At 50.6% G+C, this 17,752-nt stretch overlaps 2 protein-coding genes and 1 long non-coding RNA gene across 4 annotated transcripts; 2 read left to right on the forward strand and 1 right to left on the reverse strand.

The window, feature by feature from the left end:
• The first annotated feature begins 2,331 nt into the window (after window positions 1-2,331).
• On the forward strand, window positions 2,332-9,874 carry nop16 (NOP16 nucleolar protein homolog (yeast)). 2 transcript variants are annotated; one of them, XM_068744689.1, is made up of 5 exons: window positions 2,332-2,520; window positions 4,464-4,572; window positions 6,071-6,137; window positions 6,350-6,456; window positions 8,871-9,874. In XM_068744689.1, exons 1-5 carry the CDS (start codon window positions 2,414-2,416, stop codon window positions 9,012-9,014), a joined length of 534 nt encoding a protein of 177 aa, XP_068600790.1. In that variant the 5' UTR covers window positions 2,332-2,413; the 3' UTR covers window positions 9,015-9,874. The 2 variants fall into 2 exon arrangements, with proteins under 2 accessions (XP_068600790.1, XP_068600789.1); XM_068744688.1 differs by lacking the exon at window positions 8,871-9,874 and adding an exon at window positions 7,000-7,590.
• Window positions 9,875-11,275: 1,401 nt separating this feature from the next.
• On the forward strand, window positions 11,276-14,809 carry tmem248 (transmembrane protein 248). Its single transcript, XM_068744497.1, has 7 exons — window positions 11,276-11,751; window positions 11,996-12,154; window positions 12,245-12,530; window positions 13,816-13,966; window positions 14,077-14,260; window positions 14,433-14,576; window positions 14,671-14,809. Exons 1-7 carry the CDS (start codon window positions 11,749-11,751, stop codon window positions 14,689-14,691), a joined length of 948 nt encoding a protein of 315 aa, XP_068600598.1. The 5' UTR covers window positions 11,276-11,748; the 3' UTR covers window positions 14,692-14,809.
• Window positions 14,810-15,777: 968 nt separating this feature from the next.
• On the reverse strand, window positions 15,778-16,544 carry LOC137900416 (uncharacterized). The gene is made up of 3 exons (XR_011105672.1): window positions 16,081-16,544; window positions 15,927-16,002; window positions 15,778-15,894 (listed from the first exon to the last, which is right to left on the reverse strand). It is a non-coding gene; the product is annotated as an uncharacterized lncRNA (long non-coding RNA).
• Window positions 16,545-17,752: the final 1,208 nt, after the last annotated feature.

Raw genomic sequence — 17,752 nt, forward strand, 5'->3', positions numbered from 1 at the left:
GATGCGTCACTCTGTTTAAAAGTGACTTGATAAAATGCAGATAGGTAATTAAAGACAGACCTACCACTCTGCTAGAGAACCACGGAGGAGATATTTACCTCCGCTGAGGAGGGGCGGGTCTAACGGGGTCTGTCTGTCTGTCTGTCTGTCTTTGTTTGTTTGTTAGCAGGATCACAGAAAAACTGCTGGATGGATCTGGATCAATAAAATATCAAGATGGGTCTTTGTCAAATTTAGATCCATTAAATTCTGAGAGTGATCCGGATTCCAATTTGATGATGAATATATTTATTAGATAGAATGTTAGAGTACAAGTACAGTCACACAGTAGCATGTATTACAGTACAAATACAGTTACACAGTAGCATGTATTACAGTACAAGTACAGTCACACAGTAGCATGTATTACAGTACAAGTACAGTCACACAGTAGCATGTATTACAGTACAAATACAGTTACACAGTAGCATGTATTACAGTACAAGTACAGTCACACAGTAGCATGTATTACAGTACAAATACAGTTACACAGTAGCATGTATTACAGTACAAGTACAGTCACACAGTAGCATGTATTACAGTACAAGTACAGTCACACAGTAGCATGTATTACAGTACAAATACAGTAACACAGTAGCATGTATTACAGTACAAATACAGTTACACAGTAGCATGTATTACAGTACAAGTACAGTCACACAGTAGCATGTATTACAGTACAAATACAGTAACACAGTAGCATGTATTACAGTACAAGTACAGTCACACAGTAGCATGTATTACAGTACAAATACAGTAACACAGTAGCATGTATTACAGTACAAGTACAGTCAAACAGTAGCATGTACTACAGTACAAGTACAGTCACACAGTAGTATGTATTACAGTACAAATACAGTAACACAGTAGCATGTATTACAGTACAAGTACAGTCACACAGTAGCATGTATTACAGTACAAATACAGTAACACAGTAGCATGTATTACAGTACAAGTACAGTCACACAGTAGCATGTATTACAGTACAAATACAGTTACACAGTAGCATGTATTACAGTACAAGTACAGTCACACAGTAGCATGTATTACAGTACAAATACAGCCACACAGTAGCGTGTATTACAGTACAAGTACAGTCACACAGTAGCATGTATTACAGTACAAATACAGTAACACAGTAGCATGTATTACAGTACAAGTACAGTCAAACAGTAGCATGTATTACAGTACAAGTACAGTCAAACAGTAGCATGTACTACAGTACAAGTACAGTCACACAGTAGCATGTATTACAGTACAAATACAGTAACACAGTAGCATGTATTACAGTACAAGTACAGTCAAACAGTAGCATGTATTACAGTACAAGTACAGTCAAACAGTAGCATGTACTACAGTACAAGTACAGTCACACAGTAGCATGTATTACAGTACAAATACAGTAACACAGTAGCATGTATTACAGTACAAGTACAGTCAAACAGTAGCATGTATTACAGTACAAGTACAGTTAAACAGTAGCATGTACTACAGTACAAGTACAGTCACACAGTAGCATGTATTACAGTACAAATACAGTAACACAGTAGCATGTATTACAGTACAAGTACAGTCACACAGTAGTATGTATTACAGTACAAATACAGTAACACAGTAGCATGTATTACAGTACAAGTACAGTCACACAGTAGTATGTATTACAGTACAAATACAGTAGCACAGTAGCATGTATTACAGTACAAATACAGTAACACAGTAGCATGTATTACAGTACAAGTACAGTCACACAGTAGTATGTATTACAGTACAAATACAGTAGCACAGTAGCATGGCACGTCCCACCGGGAGGAGACCACGGGGAAGACCCAGGACACGCTGGGGACACGATGTCTCTCGACTGGCCTGGGAACACGGAAGAGCTGGAAGAAGGGCCGGGGAGAGGGAAGTCTGGGCTCCCCTGCATAGGCTGCTGCCCCCCCCCCCCCCCCCCCCAAGATGGATGGATGGATGGATGGATGATTCAAAGCATTTTTATGATCAGCTTTTCTAACACCTTCTTAAATTACATTTATAATAGCCTAATTTCACAGAGTTTGGATGAAGTATACAAAAAGAACAGTTCACCATAAACTTTGACCCTAATGGAATTTTAATACAGATCAATATAGACTTAGTAGCTTAAATAGAATTAGTGTTTATCTACGTATAAAGGGACCGGCGTCAGCTCAATAATCACATCCAAAGAAAAACAAGAATTTAACAAGATTTTACGTCTAATATTTATAAGTCAAAGTTGACAATAAGGCGTGGTCACGGGTCACACGACCGGAACGTGAGAAACACTACTTCCTTCCCGTTTCCTCGTTACCGACGGAGTTCCACTGAGCTGTAAAAACCCAAGAAATCCAGAAACATGCCGAAAGCCAAGCAGTCAGCGAAGAGGAAGAGGTTCGATTACAACCAGGACCGGAAGAAGCTGAAGAAGAAGTTCAACAAGAAGTCCAACCCGAGGATAGAAAAGTACGCGCGCGCGGGTTAGCATGCTAGCTAGCTAGCAGGGGACGAGGACTGTAAACAGCGCGGGTTAGCATGCTAGCTAGCTAGCTAGCAGGGGACGAGGACTGTAAACAGCGCGGGTTAGCATGCTAGCTAGCTAGCTAGCAGGGGACGAGGACTGTAAACAGCGCGGGTTAGCATGCTAGCTAGCTAGCAGGGGACGAGGACTGTAAACAGCGCGGGTTAGCATGCTAGCTAGCTAGCAGGGGACGAGGACTGTAAACAGCGCGGGTTAGCATGCTAGCTAGCTAGCAGGGGACGAGGACTGTAACGGTATTATTCAGGTCGGGTCCCCTCAGTTCTTTAACTTAGTATTCATTTCATATAGAAATGAATACTAATACTTTTACCTGCTGGTTTGAAAATACAGCGACTTACAGGTACATTGTTTGCAGAATCTGTTTTACTGCGGTGATGATGTCACTACAGAATCCTGTCTGTGATGATGATTAATATATTTATTACATAGAATGTTAGAGTACAAGTACAGTTACACAGTAGCATGTATTACAGTACAAGTACAGTCACACAGTAGCATGTATTACAGTACAAGTACAGTCACACAGTAGCATGTATTACAGTACAAGTACAGTCACACAGTAGTGTGTATTACAGTACAAGTACAGTCACACAGTAGCGTGTATTACAGTACAAGTACAGTCACACAGTAGCGTGTATTACAGTACAAATACAGTCAAACATTCTGTCTAAGAGGAGCATTTCTAAAAAGCCCTTGCGGTCTTGTTTCCGTTGAAAGTCCTTCGTACATAAATCATCGACATTTAACAATAAAACTAATAGTAAATTACTCCACAGATGCAAAATAACAATAAAATAAAAAGACACATAATATGTACAACGTAGGTGGACCAAAAAGGAGGGGGGGGGTTGATCCGGAGAGAGTCGTGATGACTATCTCCGTTTCTGTCCCCCTGAAAGGTGTATTTTTAGGGCCGTTTTGAAGGAGGCCAAAGAGGTGCATGTTTTGAGGGCAGGAGTCAAACAGTTCCACCCTTAGGGGGCAGTATTGTAAAAAGATGATATACCCATGTTAGTCCTATAGGAGGGGGTAATCAGGTTGTTGTTTGAGCTCCCTCTAGTGTTGTGGCTGTGGGTGTCACTAAATCTGTGGAGGTGTTTATTCAGGTATGCAGGGATTGAGGGGACTGAGGGCAGAGCTGCATTGACTATTTTAAATGCCAATCCCATTTTGAGCTGTTTAACCGTCTTCTACCCTGAGCCATTTTAGGCTAGCAAAATGTCCAGGAAGAAGGTGGGTCATGGGCCCCAGATTGAGGAGTAGCCCAATCAGTTTGTTTTGGGAGGTTTGGAGCCTGGTTTTCAGGGACACTTTGATGTTTGAATACCAGGAGGTGCTAGCATAGAGGAGGTGCTAGCATGGAGGAGGTGCTAGCATAGTCAAAAAGGGGCTGAACGAGGCTCCAGCAAGCGTCCGGAGACAAAAGCAGACATTCTGCCCAAAAATCTTGTTCTCTGATTGACTTTTTTGATCACCTTAGTTTCCATACTATCACCAGACAGGTACTTGTCAAGAACACAGCCCAAATAGGTAATCTCTTCTTTGCTTGAGATTACTGTGTTATCTTATCGGTGCTCACATTGTTTTTTTATATTTATATTTTACGCAGCATTCCACCTTTTTTGGAAATGCAACCCCATTCCAAAACCATCCAATGTATTAATAAGGAACTTGCAATATGAATAATGGCATTATATGAATACAATTACTTCAGATTTGTGTATCCACTATGCAATGACTCTATTCTATTACTGAAAAGCTCTGTGGACAGGAACTTTTGAGAATGTTTTAATAGAACTTTCCTGTTTTACTGGGGCACTGAAAATGACCAAACATTGCTGTCAGCTGATCTCGTTGTTTCTTTCAGTGCACAGATTCGAAACGCCTGGGATGACAGGAAGTCTGTGTCCAGGAACCTGCAGGACATGGGTCTGGCTTTTGATCCGAACCGCTCCCTGCCGATAAAGAAACAGGGCGTGAGTAACTGGTCGGAATGTTTCTTCTGGCTGTACACAACGATTTCAGAGAATTACTCAAGCGTGTAACAGGAGACGGTGTGTGGTACTCACCCCAGGGGCGGCGAGGTCTCCCCCACGGTCCCCTGTGCCTCCCCCACGGTCCCCTGTGTCTCCCCCACGGTCCCCTGTGTCTCCCCCACGGTCCCCTGTGCCTCCCCCGCTGTCCCCTGTGTCTCCCCCGCTGTCCCCTGTGTCTCCCCCACGGTCCCCTGTGCCTCCCCCGCTGTCCCCTGTGTCTCCCCCGCTGTCCCCTGTGTCTCCCCCACTGTCCCCTGTGTCTCCCCCGCTGTCCCCTGTGTCTCCCCCGCTGTCCCCTGTGCCTCCCCCGCTGTCCCCTGTGTGTCCCCCGCGGTCCCCTGTGTCTCCCCCGCTGTCCCCTGTGTCTCCCCCGCTGTCCCCTGTGTCTCCCCCGCTGTCCCCTGTGTCTCCCCCACGGTCCCCTGTGCCTCCCCCACGGTCCCCTGTGCCTCCCCCGCGGTCCCCTGTGTCTCCCCCACGGTCCCCTGTGTCTCCCCCGCTGTCCCCTGTGCCTCCCCCGCTGTCCCCTGCATGGCAGCAGCTTGTTTATTAGCGATAGCTAGCGCTGCTTTCATGCTTGTCAAACAGAGGCTGGTTGATCTTGCGGCTGCGTAGAAACAGTCGTCGTGTTCGCTAGGTGGGGGTGCGAGCTGCAAATCTTGCACCACGTTTTGGTGCGCTCGCTGTTAGCTTCAAGCCGCGGTACGTCCTGCAGCCACTCTTTTTTTGGCTCCGGGCCGAAGTCGATCAGTTGGTTAGACTTCAGACGTGCCGTAAGGACATGAACTCCGAACTTCCGGTTATTAAATCTAAATAAAACTGAGGTTCTGGTTCTTGGGCCAAAGCATCTCAGAAATGTTTGTTCTCGTGTTGTAGTTGAACTAGACGGCGTCTCAGTGTCCACCAGCACCACGTCCAAGAATCTGGGGGTAATCTCTGCGGTCCCAAAATGCTGGCCTGCTCGTGGTTCCAGACATTTCCAAGAGCAGACAGGGGGCGGAGCTTTCAGTTATCAAGCTCCTTTATTGTGGTATCAGCTCCCTGATTGGTTCCTGAGACAGACACCATCTCTATGTTCAAGAGTAGATTAAAGACTTTCCTTTTTAACAAATCTAGTTAATCAATGCAGTAATCAATATGCTGTCATAGACTGGTGGCATCACCTCCTATGACACGCTGAGCTCCTCCCCCTCACTCTGATTATTCATGTTATAAATATATGCGAGTAATCTCTCTCTCTCCCCTGTAGTCCTGTGCTCTCTCTCCCTTTGTCCCTCTTTGTCTGTCTGCAGGTCCTTCTGTCCGTGGTGCTGCAGAACCTGGACCTGTGTCCCTCAACCCTGATGTCCATATCGCTAGCATTAGCATTTGTAGCTTAGTTAAACCAAATGTTTGTTGAATGAGCAGGTTCTTCAGGTGTCTCTCTTCGCTCTTGTAGCTCCTGGTTGCAGAGAGAAAGGCCGGTGCCCCCGTCAGCATCGTGACCAAACCCTACGTTCTGAACCGTAAGTGTCCTCCTGGACCGTTCTCTGTGCCTGTCTGAACCGGGACTAGGTCCACTCGCCCCTATGCAGAAACGTCTTGTTTTAGCTAGTTACAAACGTAGCGTTTTGATGCTCAGCTGTTCCGGCGGTGACTCCGTTTACACCAGTCGCAGTTTTAACTGTTAGTCGTCTGTTCTGACGGAGCAAATAAAAACTCTTGTCTTTTTAAACAGAAATGGAAGAGGAAGCCGGCCGTCCTGTGAAAAGCTCCAAAACCTTGTCCACCGACTTGATTGAGTACGTTCAGCACATGATCCGAGAACACCGGGAAAACTACAAGGTGAGGCTTGTTACCAGGCAACAGACGTTAGCCGCTGTGTGAAAGCTGAATGGCATCGCTGACGTCGCACGCAGCGAAGGAGGACGTCTCTGCTAGCCGTCGGGTCGTATCGATGGTCGTCATGGAGTCGCTCTGAGGAGGCTGGTCCAACCTCAGAGCAACACGACAATGGCCTGAACCGGGTTTCAGTAGTATCGGGTGCAAAGCGGCCGGGGCGTCCTGGCGGTCCTCCGTTGATGTCGGTTGAGGACCTTTTGTGTTTGCTGAAAGACGCTCTGAAGCGCTAATGAATATGAGCGTGCCGTATTTATGCCGTATTTATGCCGTATTTATGCCGTATTTTCACAACCAAAAGACGCCTAAAAGTCCTAAATTATCTTCAAAATGTGCAGAACGCCCGATCGGCCGTGCACCCGACGTTTTGTTGTGAGGCGGACTCAGCCAGGAGTCTCAGAGGGATTTGTACCGGTGCTGTCCTTCACCATAGTATTATAGTCAGGAGCCTCACGGAGTGATACGTACCGGTCCTGTCCTTCACCATAGTATTATGGCGTGCTGATGAAGCGGAGTTCCAACTCGAGGCTGCCGGTCCCGCAGCAGAACTCGGGAATAGAGCAGCGGCGAGAGAATCCAGCATTAATGAATCAATGGAGGAAGAGGAGGAAGCAAGAAGAAGACCTGCAGCAACTCGGCTCCTGAGATCTGTGACTCCGTGCGCTCCGATCTCACCGATACGGTCTAAACCGGAGTGAAGCTAGCTAGCGCGCTAACGGGCTAACTAGCAAACTCTTATCATCGTCATCCCGGGTGGACTAACCAAAGAACTCCAACCGTTCACCGTTAAGCTGCGAGCTGCGTGGGAGCGCTGGACGACAGACGGAGAACACAGTTCCACTCAGAGTGGAAGGCAGCGCAGCGCCACCGTGTGGCTGGATTGTAGATGCTTGGGCTAACTGTCTGCTAGCATTGTTGTTCGAGCCTTCGCAGAAGCCGGCGTCATTTCCGAGGCGCCGCCGCTGCTGCACGGCACGGAAAGTGACTGACGATGAAGAAAGGGAGCCGGCGTGTTTGACGGAGATCTAGCGCAGCTGTTCAATGCAGAAACAGAGGATGAGGACTTTGATGGGTTTGATTGATGACAAATAAAAAAAGCTGTGTACCAAACTCTGTTTTGCTCCGGCCCTATTTTTAAAAACGCGCACTAGTACACTAGTATGCTTGTTTGATTGATGACGATTAAAGATGTGAGTACCAAACTCAGTTTTGCTCCTGCTTTATTTTGCGCACCTATCATGACGGCGCCTTTTGATCCGCACGCCCTTCGTATGTTTAAAACACCGAAAAATCAGCTGTTAATGAGACAGCGCCGAATCGGCAGGTGCGTCATAAGGTCGGTTTAACTTGTGTTCATGAGCAGAGCAAGGTTTCAGCGTCTGCTGCTCCCAGTGGTCCGTTTGGGTCGGTGCTTCTTTCAGCTGCGGTTAGCATTACGCACGAGACAACACGACGGATGCATCCGAGCGTACGCGCTAGCATCCTACGACGTGCTAATTGGACATTAGCTGCTTAATGGTGCTAACTGTATCATTCTAAAAGTCTAGCCCGATATGAGAAAGACGTCCTCCATTATTAGCATTCACTCCAGCTGTCCGCATGCTAACATGCTAACCTAGCCTCATAGTAGTAAGGTTCTGCCTTTGCTCCATGTCAGCCAGGCTTCATACAATTGTAGTTACATACATTAGCATTTAGTTTTTGTCTGCTCCTGCTCTGTCTCACTATCACTTCCTATCCATCTCCTTGACTCGTCTCCGACCTGCCATTCTCTCTCTCTCTCTCTCTCTCTCTCTTTCTCTCTCTCTCAACCCAGCCGGTCAGACAGATGTCCGTCCACCATGAGCCTAGGTTCTGTCCAAGGTTTCTGCCCGTTAGAGGGAAGTTTTTCCTTGCCTCCGTTGCTCTTGTGGGTCAAGTTGGGTTCTGTGTTTCCCTGCAGGTCTTTCCCTGCTAATCCTGTAAAGCCTTGAGATGACTTTATGTTGTGATCTGGCGCTATATCAATAAAACTGAATTGAATTGAATTGAATACGCGACTCTCATGCAGCGATTGATCCACAGCCTGACTTTAGATTCATTGATCGGCTCGATTGGCCCACCGGATGACCGGTGGCTTGTACATCTGTGGTTTCTTGTATTCGGATTTTACTGCATTCCCGAGTATAGCGCTGAAGTTTAGCATTCTTTTATTTGATGTTGCACTTCAATCGGTTCAGAGCTTTATTGTCCCTCGAGGGGAAGTTTGGTTTCCCTTCCACTGACTGGTGATTAAACTGATTCTGAAGGTTCTGCTAACAATAATGTGAGAGGGTTCCAGCTAGAACGTGGTGCTCAGTTGTCCCTTTGGATCCCCGCAGGCCATGGCCAGAGATGAAAAGAACTATTACCAGGACACGCCCAAACAGATCAGGAGGAAGATCAACGAGTACCAGAGGTGCCACCCGGAGCACTACGACGCCTTCATCGGCTCGCTCGCCGCTACGCAGCCGACGGTCCAGTAGAGGGCGGACGAGCCGCTCTGGGCTTGATCTCATCGCCTGCATGAGGATGAGATGGACCTCATCCTGGAGCGAGGCTGTCCAGCAGGGCCTCTCAGGTGACTTTGGACCTGTGTTTGCCTCCCCCCTGGAGCAGATGTGGTTTTTTTACCTTCACTGAGACGCTTGTGATGTCCTCGTGTTTTCATCATGGTCCATCAAAGATCTGCTGCTGATAAAGACATTAAGATATAAATCCGCTGATGCCCCCCCAGCTGACTCCGCCTGTGTCCGTCATTGTTATGAGGAATAATTAGTGACTTTCTCATTTCCACTGTTGAGTATTAACTGTTCGATGGAATCGGGTTCTTCCAGCGTTGGCGTGAGATTCCCAGGAACGGGATTTGGAGATGGATTATTCAGTGTTCCTCAGGAATCCCATGAAGACGACGTCTCTGTCCTCCTGGTTCTGACGCCTGAGGCTCACGAGCGAACCTCACGTCGTTGGTAGTTTCCTGGGAGCGGTTTAAGATGGCATCGTTTATTTTTTTAACCCTAACCTCTCTACCCTCCTGTGCCTAAACTCAACCCTCCCCTCCCCCTTTTATGTTATACCTGACCCATTCTTTTTTTCCTAACCTTAACCCTCCTTACTCTATTCCTTATCTCCTACCCTTAATTCTCCCCATCCCTATTTTAAATTTGAGTGAATATTATTTGATCACCTGTGCCCATGCCCATCCAACGTCCTAGCATGTTGGATAAATTCCCCTAACCTAGCATGCCATCTGGTGGAACCTTTCAGCCACTGCATTCACTGAGAAAGTGTTCACAGGTATAATGCCAGAGACCCAAAATAAAATGTACTTATTTTCCTTTCCATACAGCGTGAGTAGCCTCCCTTTTGTTTTTAATGATGGTCACATACGGCCAGAAAGTTAATGTTCTGTAATATCAACTTATGACATAGTAATTACTGTGTAATAACAGGGCAGGTTTCCTCACCTCCACGGTGGCATGGTTGGCAGCACCTTAGAGGGGGGCAAAATGGCCCTGGTATCGAATCCCACTACGGGAATGAGACGGAGCAGGGGCAACAGGGTAGGTCCAGGGCACGCCTGGGTGGAGCGGACCGGTGGTCCAGCCCACTCCGCCCAGGCGTGCCCTGGACCTACCCCGTTGCCCCTGCTCCACCCCCACAGCCGGACGCGAACCCAGTTCCTCTGGCAGTAGACCGGTAACCCTACCGACTACGCCACCGTGTAGGTGAGGAAACTCGAGGTGTTCTCAGACCACAGCGTGTTGTTGTGTTGTTCTGTGTTGTTCTGTGTTGTTGTGTTGTTCTGTGTTGTTCTGTGTTGTTGTGTTGTTGTGTTGTGCTTTTTCCTTTTGTGTTATGTGGAGTGGGCGTGTCTCAGACCAGGTGACGTCGTACTGGATTCAAAACCAGTGCCTCTGGTCTAAAGTCAACAATGCTGCTTTATATTTATCCTAATGTTTGATGGGGTAACATCTAGGTGGCGTAGTGGGTAGTGCACTTGACTCCCAGCCGGAAGGTCCTGGGTTCAAAACCGAGGCGTGCAGCGCTCAGGTTCTTTACAATAATTTGAGGTTTGTTGTTTGCTCCTCTGCAGCTGCATTGGATCAGCTGATTGATCCAGTCGTTCTTATTGGATCAGCTGATTGATCCAGTCGTTCTTATTGGATCAGCTGATTGATCCAGTCGTTCTTATTGGATCAGCTGATTGATCCAGTCGTTCTTATTGGATCAGCTGATTGATCCAGTCGTTCTTATTGGATCAGCTGATTGATCCAGTCTCTTATTGGATCAGCTGATTGATCCGGTCGTTCTTATTGGATCAGCTGATTGATCCGGTCGTTCTTCCCCTCTGCTGGAGAGAGACTGACTTTGGGTGTGAGAGGCGTTGTGTGTGTGACACTCCGTTCATGTCACTGTGTGTAGTTGTGATGGTGAGATGGAGCCTAAACTACAGCCTGCCTCTGCGTTCGGCCCCTAAATGTTTAGGCCCCCCCCCCCCCCCCCATCGTCACACTTTTCCTACAAACTGGCCCCGGCCCTCCGTCAGAGAAGGGAAACGTGATGTGGCCCTCACAGGAAAACGTCTGGGGACCCCTGCCTTAAAGGGAAGCGAGCCTGCCGGTACACATATTTCCGACGGTCTCAAACGCAGCAGAAATCCAGACGGACGCTTCCTGCTGACGTCATCCACGCAAACAGACTGGCGTCGTGGCGTCGCTTTCACTACGCAGTGCGGCTCCGCTGATGGGATGACGGCGGGGAGGACCCACCGACGTTACCGATGATCCGACCGTCTGTCCGGCGGAGGTGAAACTCAGCGACGCTGAACCTGCGAGCGGAGAATGGGAAGCGGCGCACGCCGAGTCTGTAACGCGCAAAGCCCGGCCGCGCCCACCGAACCGCGACTCGCGCTCCTCAGCGGGGGTTTCAGGACCGACTAGCTCGGGACAGCGAGAAAGCTAGCGCAACAAGCTAGCGCAACAAGCTAGCACAACAAGCTAGCACAGCGAGCTAGCACAGCGAGCTAGCACAGCGAGCTAGCACAGCGAGCTAGCACAGCGAGCTAGCGCAGCGAGCTAGCGCAGCGAGCTAGCACAGCAACAAGCTAGCACAGCAACAAGCTAGCACAACGACCTAGCGCAGCGAGCTAGCTGGACAGCTAAAGCGGGCCGCTACCGACCTCTCAGCTCGCATCTGACGCAAACACCGAAGGAAAACATGGTAAGAGGTATAACAGTGACGTCACAGTGTGTGTCGATACATTTAAACACGTCACATGTAATGGCTAGCTTATCGATAGCTTGTTAGCTAACGCTGACAGGTTGCGTCACCTGGCTTCCTGATGACGGCGCTTATAAAAGCCGCCGCTGCCGCACAGAGAATCACGTGACGGTCCGTTCCTGAATGCATCACCGAGCAGCCTTTAAGCCTAAAGGTGTGTTTACCTGCGTTTACCTGTCCTCAGGTGTACCTGCTGAATCCCATCGACAACCTGAGAAGCTACATCAACAACCGGCCGCCGCTGGTCCTCTTCATGATCAGCGTCAGCGCGGTGGCCATCGCCTTCCTCACCGTCGGCTACTTCTTCAAGATCAAGGAGATCCGCTCTCCGGAGTTGACGGAGGTGAGTCTCAGGTGTCCCGGATCCCTCGCCGGCGGTCAGGGAGTCACCTGTTCAGGTCACGTGACCGCTTCGCCCCGTTCTCCCGGGCAGGACTGGAACACGTTCCTGCTGCGCTACAACGAGCTGGACTTCTGCGTGTCGGAGAACGAGACCATCAAGCACGGCCTGAACGAGTCGACCACGCCGGAGAGCCCGGTGGCGACCAGCGGCCACGCCCGGTCCGGCACCCAGGGGCCCCCCCTGGAGGACTCGGGGCCCGTCAACATCTCGGTCCCCATCACCCTCACGCTGGACCCCCAGCGGCCGTTCGGGGGCTACTCACGCAACATCACGCACCTGTACGCCACCGTGCTGGGCCAGCAGGTGGGGCTGACCGGTAGGTGGGTCAGTGGGAGGAGCTAAAGCCCGGTGAATGCCGGGACTCCGCCGCTGAGCTTTAGCTCGCCGTGGCGTCCGACCATGAAGCCATCAGAGCGCTGAGCTAAGCTTTTAGTTAGCGTTTAGCTCGTTAGCTTTTAGTGTAACCGGACCTGCAGCGTGGAAACGACCGACGGAATCCAACAGGATGTGAAGCTCCGGATTTGTGTCGCCGTTGCCCCGCGTTGCCCCCTGGTGCCTCCCGGTGCCCCGCGTTGCCCCCTGGTGCCTCCCGGTGCCCCGCGTTGCCCCGCGTTGCCCCCTGGTGCCTCCCGGTGCCCCGCGTTGCCCCACGTTGCCCCGCGGCTCAGGCCAGTTCAACATTCTGACAGGAACCGGTCCGGTGACATCACAGCGGTGCCGCTCGGGGCTTCGCCCGTATCGTCCCCGCCCAGAGTTTGCGTTGCCGCGGGAGATTGTGAGGCGTCTTGTTGCTGGTCTCCAGTTCGCTCTCTGTTGTGATGCTAGCTCCTGCTAGCTCCTGTTAGCTCCTGTTAGCACCACGCCTTTGATGTTTGCTCTCCGGCTGGCCGACGGAGCGTCTCCAAAGCTTTTCTCCTCAACGCCTTTCTGTCCCTGTTCAGGTGTGTGACATTCTCCAGGTGTGGCCGTACCTGTGCTTCTCACACACCTGCTCTTCTCCGCGTTGACTTGTGACGCTGGGATACGTGGAAGGCCGATAATGAGCTTTTGCTGCTCATCCTGCTTGAATTCATGCATTAGGAATCCGTCTGTATTAGGGGCGTGGCTTGTTGTGGCGCCTGCTGGGGCGATGTTAGCGCTGTTGGAGTCCTGGTTTAGGATTGGGCTGGTTTCACGTTTTATAATGGAGGTAAAAGGTCTGTAAATAGTCTGTTTCTTTAACGTTCTGTTCTGTCGTTGTTGTTGTTGTCGTCGTTGTTTGTTGTCGTTGTTTTTGTTTGTTTTGTCGTTGTTTGTCGTTGTTGTTGTTGTTTTTTGTTGTCGTTGTTGTTGTCGTTGTTTGTCGTTGTTGTTTTTGTTTTTGTTGTCGTTGTTGTTGTTGTTTTTTGTTGTCGTCGTTGTCGTTGTTTGTTGTCGTTTTTGTTTGTTTTTGTTGTCGTTGTTGTCGTTGTTTGTTGTCGTTTTTGTTTGTTTTTGTGTTGTTGTCGTTGTTTGTTGTTGTCGTTTTTGTGTTGTCGTTGTTGTTTTTTGTTGTCGTTTTTGTTTGTTTTTGTGTTGTCGTTGTCGTTGTTGTTGTCGTCGTTGTTGTTGTCGTCGTGCAGGCCGAGAGGCCGTCGAGGAGGTGAACATCACCTTCACCCTGCCGTCCCCCTGGAGCTCAGACGACTGCGTTCTGCACGGCCGCTGTGAGCAGGTGGTGTTCAGCACCTGCATGACCCTCTCTGCTGCCAGCAACATCTTCCCAGTCACAGTGTGAGTCGGGCGACCCCGTGACCCCGTGACCCCGGGGGGGGGGGGCGTCGGGTTCTCAGGCGCTTTAAGAACATCTAACAAGAACTTTTGATCCGGTTGGTTTCACGCAGGCAGCCGCCACGCTGCGTCCCAGAGACGTACACCAACGCCACCTCCTGGTACAAGGTGTACACCACGGTCCGGGACCCGGACACCAAGTACAATCAGGACTACAACCCCCTCTGGTGTTACAAAGGAGCCGTCGGCAAGGTGTACCACGCCCTCAACCCGAAGCTGACCGTCATCGTTCCTGATGTGAGGCCCCGCCCCTGTTTCTGTTTGAAGGACATAAAGGACGAAATGTCAGAACAGCTGATTTCATTTCAACGATCTGTAACTCCGCCCACCGACCCAGCAGAGGGGACGCTACCTCTTCAGGCGTTGCTTAAATGAACTGTTGATGCTCTTTGTTGCTCCGCCCCCCCAGGACGACCGTTCCCTCATCAACCTGCACCTGATGCACACGAGCTACTTCCTGTTCGTCATGGTCATCACCATGTTCTGCTATGCAGTCATCAAGGGGCGGCCCGGCAAAGTCCGACAAGCCGGCGCCGACTTCTGTCCTGAGAAGGTCCGTCCCCCCGTCCGTCCCCCCGTCCGTCCCCCCGTCCCCCTTCGGTCGGTTCCTGCCTCACTTGAACTTGAACCCATGTCCTCTGTTTCAGGTGTCGTTGTCGGACGGTTAGCCCGGCGCTGCAGCCCTGGCCCGTCTTCCTCCTGTGATGGACGGACCGGTGTCCTCGTGGACACGACGAGGGACACGGCGAGGGACACGGACGCTCTGAATGCATTTCTCCTGCAACGTTGGGTCTCTCCGACCAAAGATGTCCAAGTGCCTGAATCCACGGCGTCAATAATCGTCTTCCCTGCGCCTGCTCCCGCGTGCCGTGTCCCGTTCATCAGACCAGAGGACACCAGAGACATGTCCTTCGTGTCCCGCCGTGTTTAAACCACGCTTCAGCGGCCACTGAAACCCGATGCTCGCCTGGATCGACGCCGCTGACCTTCAGTTTCATCGTTACATTAGGGGTCTCTGTCTGGACTGGTTCGGAGGACATCCTGGGGTCGTCCCGTCGTCCCATCGTCCCATCGTCCTGTCGTCCATTGTCCATCGTCCCATCGTCCATCGTCCTATCGTCCATCGTCCATCGTCCATTGTCCCATCGTCCCATCGTCCATCGTCCATCGTCCATCGTCCATCGTCCATTGTCCCATCGTCCCATTGTCCCATCGTCCCATCGTCCCATCGTCCCATCGTCCATCGTCCCATCGTCCCATCGTCCATCGTCCATCGTCCCGTCGTCCATCGTCCCAGGACGACCCGCTGGCGCAGGTCAAGCAGGAGCAGAATTGGCTCCGCCCTCACCGCAGCTTGACTTTGTTAATGGTTTCAGCCTGACGGGATCTGCTGTTAGTGAATGTTCTAGCGGTCCAGGCGGTCCAGGCGGGTCCAGGCCTGGTTTGGGGCCCCTGGTTCCGTCTGGCGGTCGCCGGTCTTTGTCTCATGCCGTTCTCCTCCCCCCCCATCCCTTTGTTTCCTGGTGGGAGGAGCCTGTGGCCCCCCCTCGGCGCTGTTCTCGGGTTCTTTTACTTTCGCCTAGATTTTCCTGTTTCTTTGCTTTGTGATGATTTTTACTTTGATTCCGTTGAACTCTGAAAATAAATCTAATTATATTTATATAACCACGTTAAGATATGAACGGTTGCTTTTATGTTCCTTTGTGGGGCGTGAATGTGTGCGTGGCGTCCGATGAAGAAGAGGAGGAGGAAGAGGAGGAGGAAGAGGCTCTTCAAGCTCATCTGCAGCTTCAACAGCAGGAAGCAGCGTTCAGGAGGAAAGTTCAGCCGACTCCACCTGGAGGGCTTCTGGCTGCCTGGTTTCTGGCTGCCTGGTTTCTTTGCTGCCTGGTTTCTTTGCTGCCTGGTTTCTTTGCTGCCTGGTTTCTGGCTGCCTGGTTTCTGGCTGCCTGGTTTCTTGCCGCCTAGTTTCTGGCCACCTGGTTTCTGGCTGCCTGGTTTCTTTGCTGCCTGGTTTCTTTGCTGCCTGGTTTCTTTGCTGCCTGGTTTCTGGCTGCCTGGTTTCTGGCTGCCTGGTTTCTGGCTGCCTAGTTTCTTTCCTGGTTTCTTATTAACCCTTGAATGTACTTTTCTATCGGCTGATTCGACACGGTGACGTCGTCCAGCTTCGGAGGCTTCACTCGAATCCCATTTTAGTTGTGCTCACATGGAATCCGTTTCATTTGGCTCCTCCCCTTCAGGACGCGTCTCCCTGATTGTTTCGAGTGCATCGAGAATGAAACTTGCCTTAACGTCTGATTCAGCTTCAGCTGGAGTTTAGGGGGAGGAGCCTGTGCTCTGGCGTAAACATGGACATGCGTGTTTACATCGTGTACGAAAGAAAAATGTGTCCGTTTGAAACATTTGTTCATCGACGTTTGTTGATTCGTCCACAAGATGGCAGCAAAGAGAATAATGATGTTAAAGGAAGCAGAAATGTCAAAGCGGCCATTTAATCTGATGTCATTAAATACATCTTGATGTGGGCGGAGTTTCGTGTTTTCCTTAAGTCTCATTGGTTCTGTGATCCCGTTCAGGGGGGTGTGAGGTTCGGATGCCGGTCCTTGCGTTTGTCCCACAGGGCCCCTCCTTTGAACACCTTCGCTTATGGTCCTCCCTTGGGGGAGGGGCTTATCTGAAATCAGTCTCGTTGTGCAGCGTTCACTAATGTGATTTAACGTGATCAGAATAATCAATGTAACTAAATATTGTGTAATCCTATTGTTCTGTCGGCATGCGACGATGTGGAATTCCATCCATGATGGGAATTCCCAACATTCCCACAGACACAAATATGGCAGACATGAAGGCCGAGTGTTGAAAGAAAGCTCCGCCCATATCCGTTTTTAACATGCTATATAAGTCAATCTCCGCTGTCTCCTCCTCCACCAGCAGGGGGCGCGCTCCGCTCTGTGCTCCTCCACCAGCAGGGGGCAAGCTGCGCTGTGTGCTCCTCCACCAGCAGGGGGCGCGCTCCGCTGTGTGCTCCTTCTCCGCCAGCATGGCCGCTGTGTGCTCCTCCTCCACCAGCAGGGGGCGCGCTCCGCCTGGATGTGGGTCTGACCCGACCAGATGTTCCTGCTCCTAGAAGCTTTGATCTTCAGTCTAAAACCGAAGCTTCAGATGTAATAATCGTCTTTAATGATTATTACTGTTCTTTAACAACAAGGATCATGTTATTGATAACTTATTTAATCAATGAGGTCTGTGAAGCTCGACGACAGGAAGTAGTGGCCGGTCTCTGGTGGGGGTCCGGTCTCTGGTGGGGGTCCGGTCTCTGGTGGGGGTCTGGTTTCTGGTGGGGGTCCGGTCTCTGGTGGGGGTCCGGTGTCTGGTGGGGGTCCGGTCTCTGGTGGGGGTCTGGTCTCGAGGGTGGGGGTCCGGTCTCTGGTGGGGGTCCGGTCTCTGGTGGGGGTCGGGTTTCTGGTGGGGGTCCGGTCTCTGGTGGGGGTCTGGTTTCTGGTGGGGGTCCGGTCTCTGGTGGGGGTCCGGTGTCTGGTGGGGGTCCGGTCTCTGATGGGGGTCTGGTTTCTGGTGGGGGTCCGGTCTCTGGTGGGGGTCCGGTCTCTGGTGGGGGTCCAGTTTTCCCTGGAATCAGCCTGACGGGAACCAAGTAGCATCAGTTAGCCAGGAAGCTAACAGTTTGTGTGTGTGTCATCGGCCGCCACCACCAGATGCTGGCAGAGGTGG

The sequence above is a fragment of the Brachionichthys hirsutus genome, chromosome 10, assembly GCF_040956055.1.
Source record: "Brachionichthys hirsutus isolate HB-005 chromosome 10, CSIRO-AGI_Bhir_v1, whole genome shotgun sequence".
In the NCBI taxonomy this organism is placed as follows: Eukaryota; Metazoa; Chordata; class Actinopteri; order Lophiiformes; family Brachionichthyidae; genus Brachionichthys; species Brachionichthys hirsutus.